At 43.2% G+C, this 21,315-nt stretch overlaps 1 protein-coding gene across 3 annotated transcripts in view; it reads right to left on the bottom strand.

The window, feature by feature from the left end:
* The window catches only part of ABCA1 (ATP binding cassette subfamily A member 1), a 163,466-nt gene that overhangs the window by 45,507 nt on the left and 96,644 nt on the right, over positions 1-21,315 (bottom strand). For all 3 annotated transcript variants that reach the window (XM_059411157.1, XM_059411156.1, XM_059411154.1), the window contains exons 8-14: positions 12,619-12,711; positions 8,116-8,356; positions 6,225-6,364; positions 5,782-5,898; positions 2,205-2,402; positions 1,248-1,453; positions 170-346 (exon numbers count right to left, since the gene is read on the bottom strand). In XM_059411157.1, coding sequence (XP_059267140.1) covers positions 170-346; positions 1,248-1,453; positions 2,205-2,402; positions 5,782-5,898; positions 6,225-6,364; positions 8,116-8,356; positions 12,619-12,711 — 1,172 coding nt within the window. The remainder of the gene's footprint in view (positions 1-169; positions 347-1,247; positions 1,454-2,204; positions 2,403-5,781; positions 5,899-6,224; positions 6,365-8,115; positions 8,357-12,618; positions 12,712-21,315) is intronic.

Genomic DNA, 21,315 nt, shown 5'->3' with positions numbered 1-21,315 from the left:
TTTTTTTTTTTTTGTATCAACACATACGTGAAATACATAAAACCAAAGCGTCCGATCTCCTCCTTCGGATATATGTGCACGCATGTGTGTAAGTATGTATGTGCAGGTACTCTCTCTGGGGACAGTGTTACCCAGTTCCATGAGGATAGCGGCTCAGTGGTTAACTTACATGTCATCAACGTAACAGGGGTAGGGCATCTGCTGCACATAGACACCGGTTTTCTTCTCAGTGCCTGTCAGCACCCTGATGATCGCCTGTTCCACTACGTCTTGCAAGTAGGCAAAGCCCCCCCAGACATAGCGCATATCCTCAAAGGGGTCAGCCCGAGGACCGGGGTCCCAGTACCTAAAACCAGATCACAGGTCATCAAATATTCCCAAAAAAAAAGCCAATCACCCACAATCCCACCACCAAGACAGAACCCCTATTTTCATCTTAAATGTTTATACCTTATTTTCTAGTCTCAAGCGTGCACATTTTTTACTTTTTATTTAAATTCAACTAGCCAACATATAGTATGCCATTGGTTTCAGATGGAGAGTTCAATAATTCCTCAGTTGCGTATAACACCCAGTGCTCCTCACATCACCTGCCCTCCCTAATGTTCATTACCCAGTTTCCCCATCCCCCACACCTCTCCCCTCCAGCAACCCTCAGTGTGTTTCCAGAGTTAAGAGTCTCTCACGGTTTTCTTTCCTTTCTCATGACATCCCATTCAGTCTTCCCTCCCTTTCCCAATGATCCTCTGTGCTGCTTCTTATATTCCACATATGAGTGAAATCACGTGTTTTTAAACAGATATAATGAAAAATGAGCATACCACCACCAAAATGTTGGTTGGGGTTTTCCCCCCCTTCTTTGGCTTCCTAACGTAGCATCAAGTGGACATACCAAAATCTGCTTAATTATTCCCTTTTTTACTGGCAGTTTGCCCTTTTTTGTAAAAATGGGTAATGCTACCGCAGGGAACCTTAATAGCTTTATTTCTTCTTTTCTTCCTGTTGATTTAATGCCATGGGTTTAATTCTCTTGAGCAGAAATGCTGAATCAAAAGATGGTATTTTATGACCTTTGAAATAACTGTCTCTAGCAATGAATGTGCCATTTTCAACAAAATCATGCCACCAATTAGAGTTATTTGGGGGTGAAATTTCTACCAAATTATTACTTAAAACAAAGCGTCTCTAGTCATTTTAGCTGCTCTTGACGTCTCCCAAACTGGCTGGTGTGGTGAGATTGAACTCACCCATCCTTAATTTTATTTGTCCTCTCCACATTGTCAATGTCCATTCGGATCTTGTACTTGACATGATGGGGAAGCTCCACGCTGCCAGGAGTGATTCCAGTGAACACAATACCAGCCCAGAACTTCCGCTCATCCAGCAACTCCATGGACTTGTTGATGAGCCGGACTTCTGTTGCTACCGGTTCGAGCTTGTTCAGGTTGACACACTGACGGAAGAACAGCCTTCATGAGAACTCTGGTGGCCCAGAAAACACACGGCGCCCAAGAGAGACTGTCCTGGGAGGGGCGTGCTAACTGCGTGACAATTCTATCCTCACCCTCTCATCTTCTCCTTAGTCATTTTCCAGTATTCGACTGAGAACAGATCCTTTTGTTTTTTTAACGGCAATTTAAGAGAAATGCTACAAGTATTTAGAGTTAAGTTACTTATATTGATTTTTGCGGACAGAAAGAGGTTGAAACAATGATCATACCTCATTTTCCTCTGTTTTCTTGGCCATATTCAACCATAACTAACCAAATAAGCAGACCCCAAAAACCCTTATTTGCTCCTATGAAGTCACATAATTTTTAAAACTAGATTTTTAAAATATAATGTATCCTATTAGCTCTCAGATAAGCTTCATAAATAATGCCTTTTTAAGGGCATGCTTTCTTGCCGTGAGGTATTGAGCTATGAAACCTTGGGAAAACCTAAAAGGCAATGGATAGAAACACTTCTTGGAGACGGAATAAAGCTAGCATTAGTCTGTTTATTCATTCATTCAGTCATTCAACTAACATTTAGGAGTGTCTTCTGTACACCAAGCCTTATATTGGACTGGAATTTAGCCCAGCATATGCTGGAAATAAGATTATACATAATTTCTGAAGTTTCCTGCAATCCAAACCTTATTGTACCATCTCAGAGAAAGAAGCAAAAGACTTTTCCAAAAGATCCATGAAACGGGTTCTCACCTCCATGAAGCGAGAGATCGTCTGGATTGCCTGGTCAGTCTCATTGAAGGCTTCTCTCCAGGTGTACACAGAGCCATTAGCAGACTGGACATCCTCTGGGTGCTTGGCCAGAAATGCAAGGATATCTTTGGCAGTCCAGTCTAAGCCATCCAATTTCTGTTCCCAGAAGTGGTCATTGCTTCTGCTGGCCAACAGCATCTGCCATTCCAATGACAAGGTACGATCAATAAACACCAACTCAGATACTAGTCTAGATACTAAGTCTTATATGATTTATAAAACCTAACCTTTTTACATATGTTGTCTCTTTTATCTTCACAGAAAACTGTGAGGTAGATAACAGTGTTGCCACTTTACAGGAGAGAAGAATACAGAGGTCAAAAAAAAAAAAAAGTATGATCTTAAACCAAGGTTGAGTTATAATGTTAATAGACATGGAGCTGAGACTCAAAGTTAGACTAGTCTGAATCCAGAGTCCGTGTTTCCAGCCTAGCTTAACAGTGCTGACTACAGTAACAACAGTGATCATACTTACTCTGCACAATTTTTATATTAGATCATTTATATGTTTTACCTCACCCAGCTCCATGAGGAAGATCTGACTAAAAATTCCCAATTTGCAGATGAGAAAAAATTCCCTAACAAGGTCACACAGCTAAAAAGTAGCAAAGCTGGAGCATGAAACATGGACTCTGATTCTACCATACCTTCCCCCCGCATTATATTTTCTTCTTCTTTTGAGACTCAAGCTGATGACGCCTCATACACACCTTATCTCTAGACTGAATTAAGACTGTTTACTCTGGGAAAATGTTGCCATGATAAAACCAGGTAAAATTTCAGCATGCATGGATTGTGGTGCAGAAGAGGCCTGTCTTCCATGTCTTATTCCCTGGGTTTCCCATGGAAGTCAACACAGAAGAGAAGGACAAAACTAATCTGGTGTTCAACCAGTAGACCCAGAGGGCTGGGGCAGAAGCCTGCGCAGGTGTTGCCAGAAAAGGGGGTTAGCTTCAAACTCAGCTCATGGAAAAGGAGAAGCAAGTGTAACTCCTGTCACAGCTTCAAAGGGGAAGATGAAATTCTAGCTCTACTGAAATGGAATCTCTAAGGAGCCAAACACTGCTACTTTTTAAATCAGTCTTATTTCCACTAACAATTTAAGTTTTTCCCCCATGTGGCTTCATATATATTATTTTAATGGGAGCATAATGGTATTATTGAGTATATATACTATAATTTCATTAAGTATTCCCATACTGCTAAGAATTTAGCCTATTTCTAATTTCTCACAATAACAATTATTATAGCAATAACATTTCCTCTCATACAGTGACTTCTTTAAAGTTATTTCTGTAGGGTACATCCCCAAGGGTAAAGAGAATGGAGACATACAGGATAGCACTTTTTTTATGGCTCTTGTAATTCTCATCCCAAATTGCTTTCCTATAGGGAGTAACAATTTACAATATCATCAGTAAGACATGTGAAGTATTTTTGTTAACATTACAAATTTTTACCTCACAAAATCACAAGGGTACTGGTTAGTAATTCTGAAATGGCTTTCTTTGGAGACTCAAACAAGTAAGAACTGAATGAAGACACACGGCGTTTGGGGTTAGGCCTGCCTTGCCCAGTGTGGCATCTGAGCACTATGGTTCAGGAAGGCAGCAAGATGGGAAAGATGTGCCCCGTGAGACCACCGATCACGTGGCCATTCTTGGGTACTTGGGGGATCAAGAGACCTAAGATCACCCTCAGGAGTGGTAGCAGGGAGAAAGCAGGGTCTTGAGATGAAGGAGGCAAAGAGCAGCTCAGAAAGGAGAACAGTTTAGTGTCACTGGGTTTCGTGACTCAGCACAGAAGTGCCTCCCGAACTGGGGGGTGATGCAGTGCAGGCAGACACAGCTGAAAACAGCAGAAAGATAAGAGCTACCACAAAGTAGAATGGTGGTTGCCAGGGGCTGGGAGGGAGGGAAATGGGTAGGTCAAATGGTACAAAGTTTCAGTTACGCAGTATGAGTAAGTTCAGGAGATTTAATGCACAGCAGAATGACCGTAGTTACAAACACTGTACTGTTGGGGTGCCTGGTGGCTCAGTCAGTTAAGCATCCAACTCTGGTACTGGGCTAGGGTCATGGTCACTAGGTCCTGGATTGAGCCCAGTGTCAGGCTCAGCACTTAGTGTGAAGTCTGCTTTCCCTCTTCATCTGCCCCTCTCCTGGCTCACTTGCACACTCCTGCTAATAAATAAATCTTAAAAAAAAAAATACTATATGCTTGAAATTTGCTAAGAGGCTACTTTGTGAGGTAACATATGTTAATTAGCTTGATTTGTGATGACCATTTCACAACGTACACTATATCAGAATGTGTTTAACAGCTTAAGAATATACAATTTTTATATATCAATTGCACTTCAATAAAGCTGAAAAAAGAAAGGAACACAAGAGCTACCCAAAAGAAGCAGAAGCCTCAGGCATTACCTCACATACCAGACTCGAGACTATAGCGGGTACAGAGGACTGAGCAGCCCAAGCTCGTGGACTTAGAGAAACACTCCTTCAGAAAGAAGAGAGCAGCTGAGAGGCTCCTTCAACTTCCACCCACAGACTGAGGAGTCCCAAGTCAGTGTCTCCAGCTGAACCACCTTCCTGCACTCTGGGCCTCAGTACCCATGGGCCCATTGGACATCCCCACCATCTTCCTGCTAGAAATCTTTCCCCCTCCACAATCAAGCAACCACGAGGCTTTACCTCCCATGGAAGCCTTGGTCCCCCACTTGGCTAATCTCCCTGGGTATCACACTTCCCACCCCCTGCTCCAAACCAGGGCATCAGGGGAGAATCCTAAGCCTGGAAGAGTAGCTTTCAAGTAGGCACTGCCTCTAAAACCCAGCTGCCCCCTCTTATCGATGAGGTGTCAAGACAAGAAACCTGGTAAAATCCATTCCTGCTTCTTAATGGCAGCAGAAACAAAAGAAAAAGGCCTCCCTCACCATGGAGATAGGAAATAGTCAAATGACTCTCTGACTCAGCCCGAGGCAGGGATGATGTGATTAAATGGCACTCAGGCTCATACAAAGGAAACATTCTGTTCTTGCTCAGACTCCTCCGCTTTTGAATCCAATTGTCTCTAGAGCACTTATCCCTTTCAAGGGGCTCAGAAGCACTCAGGGCAATTCCCCTCCACACCTCAACGGTGGCTCAGCACTCACACAGTGCCTTAGGAGGGAGGACCCAGGCCTTTGTGTCAAGAACTACCAAGATACAGGAAGAATAAATAAGATGCGGTGGTTGGCTTTAGGACCAGAGCTGACAATAGGCAGGGGCCTACAATCACCAATACCAACCCTCACCAAGTTTTTTGGAAAACTGATTTTTGACCACCGGACACAGGGATGTGGGTGTGCATGAAAGAGTCATCCATGCACTATCACCGGCAGCTGGAGCTCTGCTATTAATACATCTATCCTGGTTAAATGTAAGAACTCCCTTCTCAGTTACCTCTAACAAAGTGACCAGAAACTCACCTCTCTAGCATCAAGCAGGCACATAGTAATCCGAGGGACACTCACCCGAACAAGGTCCATTTCTGGGTTACTCTCCATGAAGGTCCAGATCTTGGGGCTGAGCTCTTCCCACATGCCTTGCATATCATGAAACACGGCCAGTTCCTGAAAGGTCTTATTCACCTGAAGTCAGTTGGGGAGCCAAAGGCAGCAGGAAAAAAGGAGAGGCAGAGCCATGAGATATTAGGCTGACCCTGGCAAGATGCTCCGTCACTGTTTCCAGTCTTCCCCATCCCTAAGAATGCCTGCAGCAATGACTCAAATACCCAAGGCTGGAGAGCTGGCCCTCCAAAGTCAGTTCTGGCCTGGCCACGCTTGTGGTTCTCCCTCTTTGGAAACCCCGAAAAGCCATGAGCATAGTCGATATAATCCATTTGAAGCCACCTTCATCTTTCTGCTATAACCCTAGGAGGATTCTGGAGAGGGATTTCTGGGCCTGGGCAACCTACCTCAGCCATAACCTGTCTAGTGGCTGGAGTGTCAGGTGTATACAGGATCTTCCCAACAAGCAGAGGCTTGAGAGCTTTCCAAATGATGCGGGAAAGAGGACTGGACTCCAAATTCTTCATCAAGTCATTGCAATAAGGAGCTATGAAGACAATGAAAGGCAGATATTCACATGCACGGTCATAAACTGGTGGGAACTAAAAAGGGCTCTAGAGCTAGCCAAACAGTCCTGGGTTCAAATCCCAGCTCCACCACTTATGAGCTACATAACAAATACCTTCACTTGTCTGAGCCTCAATTTGCTCCTCTGTTAAAATAAAGTTACTATGTACTTGGCAGAGATGTGGTGAGGATTAACAGATGTTATCAAGAGAGCCCCTACAGGAATGCTTGACAAGTAATCAGAGCTTATTATAGAGAGGGATAACTCATAACCAAGAAGATCTAGAAAAATGTTTTTACTATGCACATACATGCATAACTCTGGATTCATAATCTCATGTCAGCCTGCCTACTCATTTTCATTGAGAACAGAGAGATGAATTTAGTCTTTAGTTTTCTAGCAAAAATAAAACACTTCCCTTAACACGTGTCATCACAAGTATATCTAATATACGTAATAAAAATTCCTAATGGAAAAATCCAAAGTTATAATAGACAATGAGGTTTGGTTACCCAGAAGGATTTCTGAATTTTTTTTTTAATTTCATTTTTGGTTCTTTTGGATGGCAAGCATCCTCTATATGCTGCAGAGAGGATACATCAAAAAAAAAAAAAAAAAGGATTTGCTCATAGTTGTATCTGCTTTGCAAATGAAGGTTCCCTTGGGTTGACTTGCAAGTGAGGGAGCAGAGCGGATGGCATTTCAGAAAACTGTGTCTAACGCCATCCCCTTCAGGCTTGCAAAGCAGCCTGCTATGTCTGGAGTGCTTTACTCCAGAGAAGAAGAATAGGTTCTTGTGTTACAGTAATGCACAAAAAGCTGCCTCACTCAGTGTCTGAAAGAGACACCTGTGGTTGGAAATGGAGAAAGGTTCACTTGCATCATGTTTTCAAGGAAAAGGATGCCATTGTCTAAAACTGTAACACTGGCTCCTTGCTGCCACCAGACACAGAACACACATCCCCACAAAACCATCCAAGTGTGAGCAGCAGATATGGAGTTACAAGATTCTTTAACACCACCTTGCAGCTAAGCACCAAAAACAAACAGCAGATCAAATGTCTGAGTCTGACGGTACACACGCCATGTTAACAGAGGCCATGTGGTTTACGGAGGGAAAAGCACCGGGCCAGCCCGATCTGGGCTTAACCCCGGATCTTGTGGATTTGCTATGGTGTGGCTCTGATCAAGTCACTTAACCTTGCTGAGCCTATAAAATGTGGGTTGTACAACCTTCCTTGTAGGGTTCATGGAAGGGTTAAATGAGAAAACTTCAACAGAATGCCCAGTACTCAGGAAATGTTCCCTGAATGTTAGCTTTTATTGCTGTCATTATCACTGTTATTTCAAAGTTTTTAATATAAAGCATGCCTGGGGGGGGGCGGGGGGAGTAGAGGAGCGCAAAGAAGAAGATCCTTGATTTCTCTGGGAACTCCCCTCCTACAAGCCCCAGGAAACTGCGGAGCTGGGCTTTCACTCACTCTTGAATTTAATAAACACACCATGTACCTGAGATGCGCCAGGCCCCATTCAAAGCAGGGGGGATAGTTCACTGATAAGGAAAAGACTCCTCTAGGAGCTCAGCCTCCTGGGCAAACAGACGCGTACATCTTCAGTGGTGCCCCAGAGCACAAGGGTAAACACTAGGGAGGAGGCACAAGGGACCCAGAATAGCACTAAGCAGGGCGGGGGGCCAGCCGGCCAGGGGTTCCATCTATGCAGACACTCACTTGTAGAATTGTCATAAAAGCTGCCAGCATCTTCATCCGTGCCGTTGCCACCAAAAAGGGCTTTGTAGTTGTTGTCCTCATACCAGTTGAGGGACTTGATCTTCAGGCCACCCCCCTCGGGATGGCCACAGACGATGCGGGACACAGCTTGGTAGATCTGGGTGGACGAGCTGGAGCTGTTCGCATTGGTCAGGAATAGGACTTCCTGCCGCATGTCACTCCAGCTGTTCATGCTCAACAGCTGGTGGCCGCGATCAGGAGGAGAAAGGGAAGGAGGAGGGAAGGAGGAGAAGAGGGTATCACGAGGGTGGGGGAAAGAGAGAGAAAGAAAGCTTATTTTCTTGACCTCTCCAGAGCCACACCCCAGAACATACTGTGCCCTGTCCTCTGAGCCTTGTGATGGGATCCACAGAACCCTGCTACTCTGCTGGGGACCAGTGAGGGGTTATCGGCAAGGTGTGGATCTATCCAAGTACATTCAAATCTGCACCTTCACAAGACACCCAGGTGATCCCTATGCAAAATAAAGGTTGAGAAGCAGAAACCAGAAGTCAATGGAGCCCCCTGGGGATGGGCTTTACTTCATTTGGATTATCTTCGGGCAGACGGAAGAGAAGGCTTTCTCTGAACAGTCATGTGTTCACATACATCCGTGAGGAACTGCTCATATCCTAGAGCATGTCCTCACCTCTAAAACACCTTCAACTTCCCTGTGGAAACTGAGGCGGCCTCTGTGCCTTGGAGGAAAGGCAGAGGGTATGAAGTGCCCATCCTGGTCACAGTGAAGTGCTGGACGACACGAGAAGCATAACACGGGCGACCCGAGGCTATGTCCCAACTCCGGGCCTCATTCACTTCCAGCCTTACAAAAGTCACTTCCTGAGGGCCCCCACTTCTCACCAAGATGATGAAGATAAACAGAGCATGGGGCAGAGTAAATCATAAGGAACAGAAGGCCCTGAACAGGATGAGTCCCACGTTCCTGCAGCCGCGGGCCGCGTCTGTGACTCACACCAGACTGGCGCTTTGTCTCAGAGACAAATGTGCTCCGGCACCTTGTAGAGTTCCTGGCCCAACTGTTCACATCATTAAATATTTATCACGCACTTTGCATTTCTACATATTCCACAATAAATCAGTAATACACCTCTACATTCCCTGAAAGGTCACTTGATGTTCTCACCACCTGACAGAGCCATGGAGGGCAGAGGAGAGACCCAGGGCCCTGCCCACGTCCTATAGAAGACCTAAATTCTGGCACCACGTGCCCAGTTTTCTGTCTCAGCCTCCTGGTTCCTTAGGGTCCCATGGTCCTTGATACTCTAGATCCTGACTTTGCCTTTTGCCTCCAGGGGACAAAACAGGGACTTCAGGAGCAGGTCAGAAGTCACAAACATTTCTCCCTCCAAAGAGGGAGCATCTGACACATACTACAAGATCACATTTAGGTGGCCAGCTTTTCCTTACTTTATCTTTTCATCACTTGGATGAGGCATCTACACAGGGAGGAGAGAGGTCACCAGAAAACTCTTCCTTTTGTTGGTGGGTGAACAGCCCTGGAGATGTTTTAGTGATAGTAAGTGAGAGCCACTCACTTCCCTTTCCACAGACTGCCTCACTACCACCAGCCCACTGGCCCCCAACCAAAAGAACAAATTTCTTCCCACATAAAACCAGTACATTTTTGGACAGAGGCACCAAAACGACAGAATTATTCCAGACCGTTGGCTCTTTCCAGCACCTGTCTCGGGGCAAACTCCTACTCATTTTCCTACACCTCAGCTCACACTCCACAATTCCTCCGTGAAGCACTCCCACTCAGGGGAAGGGTGGCCATTTGTCCTTCAGCCCACGAAAGACGGTGTTTGATAATTATCTATAGTCTGAACGGCTGGCTGACTACTTTCTCAAGACACTTCAACGGCCCCCTTCTTTCCATGCCCTCACCTTAGTCTCTTCTCAATTTAAGAGCCAGAACGTAAACAGCCTCATACTCTTTGTCACATCATATGCCCTCTGCTCCAAACCCCCCACTGGCTTCCATCTCGCTCAGCAAAAATCCAGCCTTACCAGGCCTGCACGGTGCTCACCTCCTTCCTGCGCCTCAGCTCCCAGCGCCCTCTCCCTCACTCCCTCACCGTGCTCCTTCCTGGATCTTTAAATACACTCCTTAATCCATGCCCTACCTCAGTGTCTTGGTATCTGTTCCCGCTTGGAGCAGACAGTACGTGGTCATTTCTTCGGGTCCAACTGTCCCCTCGTCAGAGACAACTCCTCTAATCACCCCTTTGAAACACCTCAGCACCCTCTATCCTTCTTACCCTGTTTTATTTTTCTTCAGCACATTATACGCTGACCTGTTTATTTCCATCTCTGACCATGCATGTCCTTCTTTGAAGAGTATCCTTTCTATTCTGGTCTAGTTTCCATCAGAGTTCATCACACAAAAAGGAGGCTAAAGGCAGAAGGAACATAGGATTTGTAGTCCAACAGTCCTAGGTTCAAATCCTAGTTTATGCCAATTAACTATATGACTGTAAGTCCCACTCTTCTAAGCCTCCGTGCCATCCCTAAGATGGGAAGAATAAGGCCCACTCACGTTTGTCATGTGAATGATACAGGGAAATTGGGGGAAACTGCACAAGCCAGGGGGAGGTCCTTGGAAATTGCTAGCTCCCTTTTCCTACCGAGGGTGGTGCTTTGGTCAAAACATCCAACTTTCTTTCAAACACTATACAGATACACATGTGCATTTATTTATGGTCTGTCCATTTGTCTCAGGGAAATAGCAAGTTTGACAATAAGTTACTCATGGTCACAAGGGCTTGAAAGTATTCCACGGAGGTGTGGGTGGCCCTTGCTCAGCCTGGCCCAGGAAGCAAGCAGGGCACAAGGAAGCAGCTGTCAAGAAAAATGATATATGGCTCAATGGAGAGTTTCTGCCTCATCAGTAATGGGAACATCGCAGGCTTTCAATTATTTTTCTTACCCCGGACAAAAGGCAGGCCAGTGATGTAAGAGAAAACACTGTACCCAAGACCCTAAATTTAGAGACACCCTCCCATATCAAGTCTCTGCTCTGCTTGCTCTAAGGCTGGAGGGAAGCTGGGAGTGCACAGGGTATACTGGAGCCCGCTAATGGGACCTGAGAGAAATGGCTACGGACTTGCAGGTCATTTTCTGTTTTTCTTTCTGCCTTCTGGAAGAGCCCCAGGTGATCCAGCTTCTGCACCTACATAAAGGTCACCAGCATTCACAAGCAGAATAACAAACAGCAGGCTGGAAAGCACTTCTCCTGAAAGGGACCCAAAACCCAAGTCTCTTCAGTCACACACCCATGATCAGAATTCAAAGAAAAAAAGCAAACAACTTAAAGCAATACACCAAATTGTCGATAGTACTCAATCTCCGTGTTTTCTAAATGTTCTTTGGAACATTTTGAACATACAATACTTTTATTCTTGGAAACCTAAATTTTGATATTTGAGAAAAATAAAACAAATACCAAAATAATGATTTAGAGAAACAATTCAAAATAAGACTGGACCAAGTCTGAGAAGAGTATTCCCATCCACTGTCCTGGACATTTAGGCCTGATTGTTTCTGATCGCCACCTCCCACTCAGTTCCAGACAGCTCCTCCTCTCCCAAGTCTAACCGGATACAAGGTTGGGCGTCACGGACAGGAAGCACATGCAGGCTGGCAGGCAGAGAAAAGGTTAACTGTTTTTGGCAGCACCTACAGGCCCCCGATCTTGCGAATATAAGGTTATTCTGATATGTTTGTCAACATGCAGACCCAAAAGGCAAATCTGACTTGATGCTCATCAAGAAATGACATTCCCAGGACGCCTGGGTGGCTCAGTTGGTTAAGCAGCTGCCTTCGGCTCAGGCCATGATCCCAGCGTCCTGGGATCGAGTCCCACACCAGGCTCCTTGCTCAGCAGGGAGCCTGCTTCTCCCTCTGCCTGCCATTCGGTCTGCCTGTGCTCGCTCTCTCCCCCCCTTTCTCTCTGATAAATAAATAAAATCTTTAAAAAAAAAAAAGAAATAAAAAGAAAAAGAAATGACATTCCCAAAGGAGAACATCAGAGGCCAGGTGTTTACAGCGGAAGGTCTGAATGAGGGGTATACTCTATTAGTTGGCAAACAAATGTTTTGGTAAAAAGACTGGCCTTGCTACTGAAGAAGAAATATGGTTAAGTGGCTGGTGAGACAAGGAGTCATAAACTAAGGGCAGGGAATAACACTAGGAGAAAGTTCTAAATCAGGTACTGAACCTTCAACCACAAACTAATTAGCTCTGAGACATCTCTACATCTTGGTTTTTTCATCTCTATAGTAAAGAGCTCCACCCAGGTAATTTTTAAGATACAGATGCTTCTGAAATTGATTTTATGGGTCACACAATATTCAAATCAAAAGGACCCTCTAAGCACACTCAGGGTGAAGAAAAATCCATAGTGGTCTGCCTCCTGGGGCTGGAAAGACACAACTTACTTACCTGTTGGATCAAACTCCCAAGACTATCCAGCAAAGTTCCTGTGGCTTTACTCAGTTCCTTGCTCGGGATGGGAGAGGTAGAGTTTAGCTCCCTCTGGAATGAGAAGAAAAAAAAAAAAAAACTTTGTTTCTAAGCTCAAATATAAACCTGAACTCTCTACTGAAAATAAACAAGTTAATTAAAACCATTCACAATCTTGAGTTTAAAACACAAGAAACCCACTCCTAACCAAAATAAGACACTAAAATTATTCTAACTGCCAGTCTATAGGTTGTTTCAAATAAGAATTATCTTCAGATAAGAAACTAATCTTCTGACAAATGCTTTTAAAACTATTTGATATGCAACAAATAAAACCATCTCATGCTGGGGTGTGTGTGTGCGTGTGCACGTGCTCCCCAGGCAACTGTGACCACAAATTCCCAACTCCATCTGCAAGATGCACAATAGAGAAATGACCTTGACAAGCAAGTTCGTAATGGCGCACAAGAAAGAAAGAATATGTAAAGTTTAAAGCTGCCAAAAGCACAGAAAGGAGAAATTCTCGCTCATTCCACTCAAACCAGCACTCACACTGGAAATTTGATACAGAACGCTTATTTTTTTTAAATCTACTTTTAGTCAGATCTTTATGTTTACTCATGTGTATATGTAATTGCTGTTATATGCCACTTAGTTTCACAGCAAATATAAGAAAATAATTAATTGGGCCCAAGGAAAAGATTAGTTAGGACAGAAAGCCTAAGCTAGAGAAGAAAAAGGACAAGGACGCATGGACCCTGAAGCCAGAGCGGCAAGAGCTGAGGAGCCTCAAATTTGAGTTCTGAGTTTTCAGGCCTCCAAAAAAAAAAAAAGACATAAGGTCAGTTTCATCATTTTCATCATTTTATTTGTCAAACAGAAAAAAAAGGTTTCTGGGAAAACCCATCTTTCCTTGGCACTTCTGTGGGCTTCGTTTTACTTATTAATATCATCTACCTCTTTAGAGAAGGCTGGGCTACTTTTTTTTTTTTTAAGATTTCATTTATTTATTTGACAGACAGAGATCACAAGCAGGCAGAGAGGCAGGCAGAGAGAGAGAAGGAAGTAGGCTCCCTGCTGAGCAGAGAGCCCGATGTGGGGCTTGATCCCAGGATCCTGGGATCATGACCTGAGCCAAAGGCAGAGGCTTTAACCCACTGAGCCACCCAGGCGCCCTTGGGCTTTTTTTTTTCTTTTTTAATTTATTTTAGAGAGAGAGAGCATGAGCACCGTGAGGAGCAAAGGGAGAGAAACTCAAGCAGAACCTGTGCTGAGCATGGAGGCTGATGCAGGGCTCAATCCCACGACCCAGAGATCATGACATGAGCTGAAATTGAGAGCTGGACACTTAAATGACAGAGCCACTAGGCAATCCAAGGCTGGGCTATTTTGCTCTTTGTCTTGTGTCAAGGAATGTTGTGAAATCATCTTACAGACTGTGGAAAATAGCTGGAAGTAGATAGAAATCATTATTATCTAAGAAACAGCAGCTGGGGGATGTTCCTTTAAAAAGAACTCCAGGAGAAGGGGAGCCCCTGGGTGTCTCAGTTGGTTAAGCAGCTACCTTTGGGTAGCTGAGGGTCATGATCTCAGGGTCCTGGGATTGAGCCCCACCCTGGACCCCACCACGCTGGACTCCCTCCCACCGGGGAGCCTGTTTCTCTCTCTCCTTCCCACTGTGCTCTCTCTCACTATCTGTCATATCTCCATCTCTCTAATAAATAAAATCTTAATAAATAGATAGACATAACTCCAGGGGCACCTGGGTGGCTCCGTCGGTTAAGGAACTTGACCTCAGCTCAGGTGTTGATCTCAAGATCATGAGTTCAAGCCCCCTCCTTGGCTCCATGCTGGGTGTGGAGCCCACTTAAAAATAAAAAATAAAATAAATCAAAATAGAATAGGATAAAATAAAAGTCCAAATACAGAAAATTGGAATTAGAAGTTAGTACCATGATGATCATCATACTATCCAAGCCAAATCCTGAATGTATATTTCTGATAATATCCGTCTAATGGTTCTATGAAAGAATCTGTCCGGCCTGGTTCATGAGCTCTCCTAGAATGGCTTAATCACCAGGGTGCGCCTTTCCCACACTCCCCATCCTCAGATGGGCCTCCAATTCCCCTTCACCACTATACTCAAGTAGGTCTCCGTGATGCCACTCACCGATTTTGTTAATGATCTTTCCTTCAATTAAGTAATCCTGAGCAAAAACAAGTGGGAGATTTTTGGTTTTTTCACTTTCTTACTACAAGTTTACATCATCACTAAAGGTTAACATATTAAAAGTTGACCCTGCAGAATCTACAATAAGAAAACTTTCACAAACTGAGAGGTCTTCCTTGGAAGGCATGGGAGATAAAGTGTCTCTGCTTACATCAGGCCCACAACAGGATGCACGCTCACGATTGTGGAACAAAACAAAACAACAAAAAAAGTCAAATTAACTTAATGTCCTTTTTCACAACTTAAATTTGGTAGCCCATCCATTTCTTTATAAAATCTGAATGGAAAAAAGATTCTGATGATTCTTGTCACTCTGTCCCTTCTTCTCCGGTTATGGAGACCTGGGGTGGCTACAAAACCCCAGGCAAATGTCTCGAACTCCGCACGGCCTGATTTCTGCAGCTACATGGCAGTGTTCGTGGTGTGCAGATGTGCTAGTGGTATCAAGAATGCTAAACAAGAGGGTGTGTGCAGAGCACCTCACGCAGCACCTGGCACACAGTGAGCCCTCACAGTTCTCAGAAAGGTCACCTTTGCCTTCCTCTTCCCTTCCCTAAAAGTTTCCTGCCAAAACTGAAGGATTTTCTAGTTCTTGAAAAGACACTCATCTTCCCTTCTGTTTCCTGGCTAGCTCTCGAACTGCTGAGGGGCCCTCCCTCCACTGAAAAGAGAGCTAAAGGTGTCATCTCAAAGCACATCAGCCATACCGATGTGCTATTTCTAACATTAGAAATCCTCTTCAGTGCAAGACTAAGACGTTAATTCCTGAAGGCTTGAGATGAATGCTCCTTTCCTCCCTACGCCCCCTTTCCCCTCAGTGTTTGCAAAACTGTGAAACAAAAGATGTTAAGCAGATGAAATGCATACTTAAGTAATGTTGAGTGGATGCAATACAACTACAGATGTATATTTATATCACACATGCACACATATAAACTTGCTCCAAGGTTGACATTTAAACTGAAAAACTGGAAGGAAAAAATCCTCACCTACATTGAAGTACATGTGTATATCTATCCCTACATACATACACTCATGTATATGCACACTCCATTTATCTTAATGCATATGTATGTGTACCTTCTATTTATAGTGATATTGATTTTTACCTTTACAGTAGATATAATTTCTAAGTCTACTAAGCAAAAGAAGGGAATCTACAAAAAGAGACTATTAAAATTGAAATGGTACCAACTGCCCTTGATGACAACCAAAATCATGGTGGACAACTGTGAAGAAGCAGCTTCCGCAGATGGATCCGGTGTGGTCTCAGAGCTCTCACACCAGCACCTGCTGCCATGTTCGTCCAGTGCAGCCTCCCAGCTCTCAGAGACCTGCTGATTCAGAATCGAGGCATGCGAGCCGAGAAGCCTCGGGAATTTTTTGCACAGAGAAGTTTGAGAACCACTAAGCCATAGCCCCTTGGACGATGTTCATGCCTCTTTTTCACAGTCTGCTTTTCATGAAGGTGGTCGTTTGTGTATTCCATGTCTGGTCAGCACAACGCTGTCTGCTTTGGATGGTGAAGCACTGAAAAGAGGCCAAACCATTCACCCAGCCCCAACTGGGATGGGAGATGGTACAAAATGCTTGAGGCCAGAAAAGCACACCAACAGAGGTCTCGGCCACCAAGCGCCAAAGGCTAAGTCTCTGAAACCACAGCTATGCCACTGGCCTGTTGTCACCATTAGCATCCCATCCCCTGAAGGGTACAATCAATCAGCAGTTCATGTTGTTCTTAGATGCCGTCCTTCCTCATCTGAATGAATTTAAACTTTCATAGGTACTAATTTTCCCTCAGGGGTTTTCAACTTAAATGTCTTAACCTTTGAGGCAGGCTTCTTATTCTTGTTTTAAAAGCTACACAATTCAGGAAAGCTGAATTCAGCAAAGCATGACTGTTTAGCCCATGAACACCACCTATGACCACACACATAAATATGAAGACTTCATTCCATTTACCATGGATATCAGACCTTGACATATTCAGACACAAATGCAATACCGCATCATATGGCTGTCAATAGTCTGAGCTCTAGTTTACTTCTTTTTTTTTTTTTAAGATTTTATTTATTTATTTGACAGAGAGAGAGATCACAAGTAGGCAGAGAGGCAGGCAGAGAGAGAAGAAGGGAAGCAGGCTTCCTGCTGAGCAGAGAGTCCAGACTCAGAGAGTGGGACTCTGGGATCATGACCCGAGCTGAAGGCAGAGGCTTTAACCCACTGAGCCACCCAGGTGCCCCTCTGGTTTACTTCTAATTTAGGTTTTGGTCTCTAAGAGAAACATTGGCTAAAGCCATCCATAAGTAATAGGCAGAACAATCAACGTCATTATTAGAATCCTTTTTACACTAATTGTTGTTTGAGATTAAATGTGCAATATTCATGAACAGAAGTACTCACAACCTATTGTCAATACAAATAAATTCCCATTTTCAAAGATGTGTTGGAATTACACACTGGTGTGGGTTGACAAGACAGGGTTTAAAAAAAAATTCATATGCAGCATTGTTTAAGAGCTCAGCATATCCAGATATTTTGTTCAGGACTTCATTTTACTTTTCTGTGCTTGGATGTTATAAAATACAGAGAAAGACTGATGAGAATCTGCAAACTAAATATTATAAATTCATGGGGGAAAGACAGGCTACTTAATTACTGTTGCTGGGACTAGTTGTTCATGTCAGAAAAATTAGAAAGTTTTCCATCTCACACCACTATACAAAATTAAGTTCTTGGCAGATTATAAAGCTAAAAGTAAAAGATGAAAGTTGCAAATATATAAGAGAAGATGTCTTATGAACTCGGTGTAGAAAAGGCCTTCTTAAAATATAAAAAGTCCAAACCAAAGTGGAAAAAAATGACTTCAACTTTTAAAAGTAGAAACTGCACCAAAAGACACCATAAGCATTGTGGAAAAAATAAGCCAGAGACTGGAAGAACAGATTTTTATTTTTTTGGAAGAACAGATTTTTTAAAATTTCGGTATATAAAGGAAATACCAGGTAGCAGTTAAAATGAATCAGATGCCTCAGGTATCAATACTGATTAATCTCAACAGGATAATGTGGAGTGAAAAAGACAAGCTGCAGATGAATATACACGTTTCCACGATGTGAACACCTACAAACCAACAGGGTATGCTGTTATTACCAAATGCAAATACATCTACATGATAGAAAGCAGAAAAGCAAGCAACTCCAGGGGAGTGTCTGTCTCTGAGGGAAAGAGGGGGCATCGACAATGCCTGTAAGGTTTTATTTTGAAAAGAATCAGAAGCAAGCAAGGTGGACAACAGATGATGTTGTGTACAAGGGTGTTCTCTGTGCCTTTTTGAAGTTTTCACTAGTTCATATGTTCTAATTAAATGAGAGACTAGAAGAGTGAAAGAGGAAGAAAGGAAACAGAGCAGGCAGGAGTGGAAGAAAGGTCAAGAGTGGAAGCTGGCTTGACCACATATCTGATCTGAAAGATGTCTAAGCTCCTTGAATAAAACTGACCCCAGGAAACGTGCCCTGAAACTGGGTCACAAAAATGAGGTCTGAGAACCACGTGCTTGCACCTACTATGAACTGTGGCCTCCTGCTAATACTTGACAAAGGCAGGCAAAGCTTGCCAACTAATATTTTGGAAGAGTTCCAGTAAACAATCTGTAGTTCAGAATTCCTACTATTATTTTTCCTATACAAAAACATTCCCTTGGCTATGAACTCACATGGTCCCCATTGACCATAGGAGGCAAGTGATTTTCTCATATGATGAAATAGGGAAAGAGACTGAAGATAAAACCTTTAGTGAGGGACTACATGACCTATGTTAAGCTAACCAGAATTCATATATCATTTGATATTTTTAGAGCATAACTAAGTATTGTAATATCATTACAGGAAGAATAGACAAAAGCATATTCTATTACCCAAAAGGCACCCACCCACCTCTGCAGTGTGTCAATCACAACATGGCAACACTGCCTAAAAGCATGACATTCTGGAACACTGTCCCTAGAATGACAAAGGCCATCGTGCCCCATCTTTCTTGGGTCTAGCACATGATTTCATTATAGTCTTTCTATCCTAGTAGCTTAGCTAAATTGTAAAAGATTGAAAATTTAAAAGGCAGTAACCTAGCCAAGTCAATTTGACTTTAATTTCTGAGCTGATGTTTCATCTCAACCCAGCATCTAACATAGCTCCTGGCACAGAATAATCTGGTGCCCAGTAAATGTGCATGGAAGAAAAACCAAAAGCAAAAGAGAAGCACTTCAGGAGAGCAGGAAATGGACTGGTGTGAGTCCTGATTCAAAGGTCATTCAAATTCACCTCATCAAGTCACTTACCCTCTGGAGCCTTTCAGTGGGTTCACTTGCTCTAACAGATGAGGCCCAACAGCCTAACACAGATCCTGAAAGTTGGCCTCTAACCTGTGGTCACCTCCGCAGCACCCTGTCTCACCATTCCTTCTATCAGCAAACTCCCCATAGTTATATCTGCTCCACTCAGAACTCTGCGTTTCCCCTTACCACCACCTTCATTTCTCTCTCTACTCTAGACCCCATTCACAAGCCAGGTTCAGGAACATTCTTCTCCCTGCTCTTTACTTGATTGAACTCTATTTTTTAGGTCCCAGCTTAACAGATGCTTCTTTCCTGATCCTCAAAGACTGGGTTAGTGTGGGTTAGGCCTACATAACACCCAGCAGAGGATGCATCTGCTCTGTTCCTGATCTGTCCCATCCACTGCCCACCAGCAGGGAAACAAAGAAAGCTGTATCTTGCTCACCACAGCCCCCCACCCCAGTGCATGGCACAGATTAGGGCTCAACATTTGTTGAATGAATTAATTTGTTTGTTTATATATAATCACTATATAAAATAAAGACTGGGAGAGATTACCAATGCATTGAGAAGCTACAGCCAAATGGAAATAGAAGACAGAACACCTACGAAATTAAATGTAATTGAAAACTCCTTTCAATTTACAAAAATCTTATTTCCATCCAAGTTTTTCAGGGACCCTACTACTAAATAATGTGGATGCATATGTATTTGAATAGGATTTTCAATATAATGCACAATTTTATTTTTCCCCTGGGAATACATGTTACAAGGTGTTCATGAGGACATTTCAAACTTCCCTTACTCTCAAAGAAGGCTAAAAACCTCTACTTTTGCCCATATTCAGAAAATCCAACTAAGGGCCAAGATTTTATGTATTAGCTCAACCTGAAAAAAAGTAAGCCAGATACCAGGAACAGAGACTACTGCCATCCAGAAGATGTCTACCTCTTTCCAATGATTCATATGACAAGGAAGTTTTCCTTTGAGGGACATTTTAATATTTCTAACCAAAGTAGAGAACTTTTAAAACTCATGTCTGAGAGAGGTACTAATCTTTTAAAAACAACTCAAAAACTTAAATATTAACTTTTAAATTTGATGTGTTTAATGCAATTAAAATAATTTTTTGCTATTTCTTTTTTTAAAAAAAGATTTATTAACTCATTTGAGAAGAAGAAGAGAGAGAGGGAGTGCACGGGAGACGGGGGCAGAGGGAAAGGGAGCAAGAACCCTGAGCAGACGCCACACTGAGTGTGGAACCCAATAGAGGGCTCAATCTCAAGACACTGAGATCATGACCTAAGCCAAGAGTCAGAGGCTTAACCCATGGCACCACCCAAGTGCCCCAATTTTTTTGCTATTTCTAAACACAGTTTAATACATCTATTACCACATAATTCAGGACCAAAATCAAACCGAAACCTTAATTTCAGAAATAGCAGTACCTTTCAAGGAAGAAACAGTCTGAAGCAGAAATGTCTACACATATGAAGTAGAGTAAGTCCTATTAATACTGTTTAATTCACCCATTTATCTCCAGTTGTGTGCTCCCTTTTTCCTATAGGAATTAAGGAAACAGTTAACATTATTTATTTATTTATTTATTTGACAGAGAGAGAATGAGAGAGTACAAGCTGGGGAAGCTACAGAGAGAGAAGAAGACTCCCCACAGATCAGGGAGCCCAACGCAGGGTTTCATCCCAGGACCCCAAGACCATGACTTGAGCCAAAGGAAGATGCTTAATCAGCTGAGCCACTCGAGTGCCCCTAAACACACAGGCTTAAGAGTAAATCTATGAGGTGTGTCATTCTACCATTTACCAAATGATAAGGATTGCAATGGACTACTGGATGAAAGCATATGCTGTGAACAGATGGGCAGTACAACCAAACAACACCAAACAAAATCTAATACTTATCACAAATGTATGAATTTTATGCAGAAGGAGAAAAGCAACAACTTTCTCCTGCAAAAAATTCACACAGATGCTTAAGGACTGTATGGGATAAGCTGAAGTATGTAGCCCCCAAAATGAATGAGCCATGCCCCTCTGTGTTCTAAGTCTTTGTCTAAGGATCAAGAAGATGCTAAACAAAGAGCTTGCAAGAC

Source organism: Mustela nigripes, chromosome 9 (assembly GCF_022355385.1).
Source record: "Mustela nigripes isolate SB6536 chromosome 9, MUSNIG.SB6536, whole genome shotgun sequence".
NCBI lineage: Eukaryota > Metazoa > Chordata > Mammalia > Carnivora > Mustelidae > Mustela > Mustela nigripes.
The sequence above is the reverse complement of the archived record's forward strand: the minus strand, read 5'-3'. Positions and strand labels throughout refer to the sequence as shown.